Raw genomic sequence first — 5,344 nt, forward strand, 5'->3', positions numbered from 1 at the left:
CCCTCCCTCCGATCCTTTCATCCTTCCTTCCTTCCTGTTTTACATGGGCTTCAATGCCCATCTCAGAGCCCAGCGCAGAGCTTGAATTCATGACCCTCATATCAAGACCTGAGCTGAGATCAAGAGTTGGGCACTTAACCAACTGAGCCACCCAGGCACCCCTGTATGAGCATTTCTGAAGGTTCATTCGCAGAAGTAGAATTGCTGGGGTCATGAGCATTTAAAATTCTAATGGGGGAGGCACCTGGGTGGCTTAAGCATCCGACTTTGGCTTGAGTCATGATCTCACAGTTCCTGGGTTCAAACCCTGGGTCTGGCTCTGTGCTGACAGCTCAGAGCCTGGAGCCTGCTGCAGATTCTGTGTCTCACTCTCTCTCTGCCCCTCTCTCACTCACCTCTCTCAAAAATAAACATTAATAAAATAAAATAAAATTTTAATGGATACCCATGCCAGGCATAGCGCCAGACACACAGTAGGATATTTATAACTATCCATGCCATGAAAGGATGCTGCTAGATTGCCCTTCAGGGTCACCCCCGTTTCCCTCCTACCGACAATAAACAGAGATGCTGAACTGGCTGTTTCTGCCACCAGGTCCCAGCAACACCAGGTTTCAGGAGGCCTACTACCCTCCAGGCCACTCCCCTGCTGCTGGCGAGGATTTAAGGGCTCTCATGTCATCTCTGAAGAAAAGAAGGTAGCATCCAGGCTGAAGGTGACCTCCTCCTCCGGGTCTGTAAATCCCATTGCTTAACATCCTCCCGCACAGGCGGGTGTTTACTCGGTGAGGGCATCAGCTCTGGGACTTCTCTCACTGGGCCTCATTTACATCAATGAGTAAATTCCTTCTTCCTTCTGCTCCCCTTGATCAATCCCTGAAACTGAAGGGAAACATCTCAGGGCTGCACCCATTCCTGAAACTGAAGGGAAACAAACATCTCAGGCTGTGCTCATTCTCCTAACTGCCAACTCTGACACGATCTCATCCCAAACTACTGTTCTCCCTTTGGAGCTCTGTCCCCAGCCCCAGCCCGAGCATCTTTGGGGCTGGCTGTGCCATCTCCCTGCTCCTGGCCCTGCCACCTGCCTGGGTCGTGACACCCTAAGGATGGGTATCATCGAGAGCCCTGGAGGAGGCTCGCAGCAGGGACAGTGCTACTTCCGGTCCTCCCAAGAGCTTCGGCCAGTGTTGTTGCTGTGCCCTCCATCCGGGGAGGAAGGCCAGCCTCCACGGGCTGCAGGCGGGCAGGGCAAAGGCAGGGTCACGGTGGAGGAGCCCAGCCCTGCCTGAGCCCCGAGATACTGGCACGTATCTCGGAAGGTCTCTCTCACTCTGCGTCCCCGATGCTAGTCCCGCAGCTCCACACTTTGCTACAGGCCCCGAGGACAAAGATGACTCTCTCGTGAGCTGAGGGGGTGAATGCTTCTTTCCCCTTAGGGGTTAAACCCTGCAGCTGAGCAGAGGTGGAAGCACCTGGAACCACGCTGGGCTGGAAGAGAAGGGTGAATCTGCCCTTTCCTCTCCTCTTTCCAGGAGATTCCAGGGTGGGGCAGATCAAGATCTGACCAGAGGCCCTGCCCCACAGATGGCCAGCCTCCCCACACCCCTCTCCTTTGCCCCCTCCCCACCCCCACGGCGAGGAAGGCAAGGAGCTGAACTTCACCACTCCTGAGCAGGGCAGCAGGAGGATGGGGTGGGGAAGAAAAGAGCAGTCACTGCCGCGCGTGGTCCCCAGCTTCCTGTCCGGCTCTTGGCACCCTGAGACCTGGGTCTGGGTCAAAGCGTCTCCAAAGATCCTTTCCCAGAGGGTGGTTCACAGATGTCCTGTCTGCACTGGCTCCTCATCAATACGTCCATGGTGGGATTTGGAGATGCAGTGACCAGCCCCCACAGTCCCCCCTCCCCGCAGTCCCTGGGCTCAATCCCCAGTTACCTCCCCGCCCAGCCAGAGGCGGACTCTCAGTGACAATCAGCTAAGGTTTAGTGAGTACACGTTTGGGGGGAGGGTGCAACGGGGTCTCCTCTATTCAGGTAGACCCGGGGTGCCTCAGAGCCCACAGTCCAGTCTCCTACAGAACAGAAGTACCCTCTATAGTATCTCGGAGCTGGCTGTCCAGTCAGGATTTGTATATCCCCCCGATATGGGGTTCTCTCCACTCCCCAGAGTAGCCCGTTCCGCCGTCAGACACCTCTAAGTGTTGACGTTTTCCTCCTGGCAGCCTCCCACCTGGGACGGGGGTGGGGGGTGGACACTGCCACTTCTGACGGGCGCTGGGGACAACAGAGGCGGCTGGGCCGTTTCTGCCACCAGGTCCCAGCAAGGGGTGGGGCAGGGACCGGAAAAGCAATAAGTTAAAACCCAGAATGGCCAGAGACACGGCACGATGGCCGGGGGCATCACAGGGTGGGGTCCCAAGAGTCTCTGGCTTGATCCGGGAGGCACGGGGGAGGAGGTGGCTGATGGCGTCGCTCCGGGCAGCAGGTGGCTCAGAAGGCGGGGTTGTCGATGCCGCTGGGCACCTCGGCATATTCCTCAGGCCCGAAGCTGTAGGGAGGGGGCGGCTCCATGGGAGTCAGGACGGGCTTCAGAATAATCTGCAGGGGAAAGAGGGGTCACAGAGTTTTCTGGGGGCCTGGCAGCAGCCATCACCCCCCACACCCCCAGTGCCGGCCGTGCATGATTACCAAGGGGAGAGGTGACCCCATGGTGACCACGGAGCCCCCTCTAGGTCCACAGGGCTGGTGTGAGGAGGGCCTCACTGTAACCCGTTGCTCTAAAAATCTGGACCATAGGGAGGTACGGCCAGCCGAGGAACCGAGCCAGGAGCGGGGCAGAGACACCCACCTCGCTGTAGGGGGGCGGGGGCTCAGAGGCAGACGTCCTGACTGTCTCTGGGGGGGCAATGGAGGGCGGCTCCGGGGGCCCCTGGTGATCCATCGAGGGGTCTTCCTCCTGTTCTCTGCAGCTGCCACAGAACCGCTTAGCCAGACAGCAGATGCACAGGAGCGGCGTGATGGTGAAGAAGGTGATGACAAAGATCCTAGGGCGAGGAACCCCCAGCATCTCCCTGAGTGTCGGGCTGTCCCCACTGCACCCCCGCCCCTGCTGCGGGCAGGAAATCCGGTCCCCCCCGTAGACTGCGCCCAAGGAGATCGCCCTGGGCTCACCTCAGGGGACTGGAGAAGAGCTCATTCTCCTGGCAGCAACTGTCACCGCAGCATTTGAATCCCCTGGGGCAGGTGCTGGGGGGCCAAAGAGACACTGCTGGTCCCACGGCGGCAGGATGATCCCAGCCTCCCCGAAACTCACCCATTTCTTGGGGGCACAAGCCATGCCCTAGCAGTGGGACCCCATGGGGGGAAACCTGGAGACGGGACCCGGGATCTGGATTCTAGGCTCATCTCAACTACGTGTGCAGAGTTCTGCTCCTTCCGGGTCTCGCTTTCCTCGTGCATAGAGTGGGTGTAATGAATGTTCCGTCAACATCGCTGAGCAGGTGTGGGGCAGCCCGGGGACAGTGGCTACAACAGCACTCCACTGACGGGAGGGCAGCAGTGGCGACTGTCCCTGAACTAACTCGAGGAGCCCTTGCTAGAGCCCATGGACGAAGAGGTGGGAAGGGCAGGCTGTTCCTGGAACGCCAAGTGCTGGCTTGACGGAAACATTCATCAGCTCAGGAGCCACCCCCTCCTCATTGTGCTCAGGCTTTTTGGCATTTATATATTAAGGCTGGCACAGATAGTTTGCCCGCCCCACCCCGGGGTGGTGGGGGGAGCCCTCAGACAAGAGGCAGCAGAGAGAGGGGTGGGGATTTAGGCTTCAGACCCACCCACAAGTGTCAAGCTCCTTGGCTGGAGAAGGAGCGTGAGGAGTGGGGGCTTGGGGGGGAGCAGGAAACACGATCATGCTAGAAGGGCAGTGGGTAAAGATGATGGATGAGATGCCTTTCTGCCCCCCTCCCCCATGAAGGCAGATAGGGCAGGATTTGGGGTGTCCCTCCCTCAGACAGGAAGTTAGAGCCCAAAGCCTAGACTTACAAGAAGAGACCACATTTGGCTGCAGCCTGTGGAAGAAAAGAGGCAGAGGTGAGGGGTCGTGAACTGGGGAACGGCATCTCTACCCCCCTGCTGTCCGGGTACAGAGCCTGCTGTGGGGTTCCCAAAGGATCAACCCTTTCCTGCTCTCTACCTCACATCAGGTCTACGACCAGAGCCCCAGCTGACACCTGGCGCCCCCAGCTCTCCTTTCTCTCCTTGCCACACCCCTACAACACAGGCACTCACCCCCAGGGCTGTCAGCTCACGCCTTCCTGCCACCCCTCCAGTCTATCTCCTTTCCTGGACCATGGGTCCAGGGCGCCGGCAACTCTCCTCCTGCCCCGCCCCCTCCGAATCACTCCCCACACTGCAGACAGGTTCCGATCCAGCAAATCTGATCACCCAGCAAATCTGATCTTGCTGGAAGCTCCCTTCAGCGGCTCCCTGAGCGGGGACCCCCAGCGACCAGCCTCTGCCCCCTTGCCCACACATCCGCTGGGAGTTCCCTGCACACGCCTGGGTGTTTTACACCTGTGGGCCATTTGTCTGGCAGATCCCTGCCTGGCAAGGGGTGGGGGGAAGGAGGAGAGAGTGGCGTTCCTCGTTCTTCGAAGCCCTCCAGACCCTTCTCTGAAGGCCCGGTTTCTCCCTCTCTCCATTCCTCTTCTGGACCACAACTATACCTATCCCAGTCCACTCCCCCAAGGCACGCCTTTCCCCTCACCGCGCTGAAGTTTTCTCATAGCTCTTATCCGCATCTAACAGGCTACACAGTTCCTTTTATCTGGTTCATTGTCTGTCTGGTCAGAAGAACGTAAACTCCAGGAGGGCAGGGATTTTGGTCTGTCATCACTGTTGAAAAGCCCAACAGCCGTAATATGGGCAGAATGGACGAAAGAGTCTTTTCAGATTACAGTAAAGCCAAGAAAACCAGTGACAGCCAATGACTGTTGGGCTGAGTCCCCCTTTTCTGGGCTCAGCCCCACGCGGAAGCCTCCCTCCCACAAACCTTGCCCCCGGAGAACTGGAGCCAGAGAATCACGAAAGAACACCCGCCCGCCGCCCCCCCGCCCCTCAATCCGCAATAGATGGCCCAGAAACGATTAGATCTTCACAGCACACAGGGGCAACTGCAGAGTTGGGGACAGACCAAGGGGTCCAGGCACTCAGTAGAAGCCTCTTCCCCTTCAGATTCCTGGACCCCACTTTCCTGGGGCTTTCTTGGCTCCCAACAAAGAAGGATAGAAAACAAACAGGTTTAATCAATTAATCCCGAGTTGCTGTTTGGGAGGGTAGACCTCCCA

At 58.2% G+C, this 5,344-nt stretch overlaps 1 protein-coding gene across 1 annotated transcript in view; it reads right to left on the minus strand.

Moving 5' to 3' along the window:
* Positions 1 to 1,965: 1,965 nt before the first annotated feature.
* Positions 1,966 to 5,344, minus strand: part of TMEM92 (transmembrane protein 92) — a 4,786-nt gene continuing 1,407 nt past the window's right edge. Inside the window, exons 2-5 of the mRNA XM_077776886.1 lie at positions 4,041 to 4,066; positions 3,171 to 3,245; positions 2,848 to 3,043; positions 1,966 to 2,597 (exon numbers count right to left, since the gene is read on the minus strand). Coding sequence (XP_077633012.1) covers positions 2,490 to 2,597; positions 2,848 to 3,043; positions 3,171 to 3,245; positions 4,041 to 4,066 — 405 coding nt within the window. The 3' untranslated portion in view covers positions 1,966 to 2,489. The remainder of the gene's footprint in view (positions 2,598 to 2,847; positions 3,044 to 3,170; positions 3,246 to 4,040; positions 4,067 to 5,344) is intronic.

The sequence above is a fragment of the Crocuta crocuta genome, unplaced genomic scaffold (genome assembly GCF_008692635.1).
Source record: "Crocuta crocuta isolate KB4526 unplaced genomic scaffold, BGI_CrCroc_1.0 scaffold352, whole genome shotgun sequence".
Taxonomy (NCBI): Eukaryota; Metazoa; Chordata; class Mammalia; order Carnivora; family Hyaenidae; genus Crocuta; species Crocuta crocuta.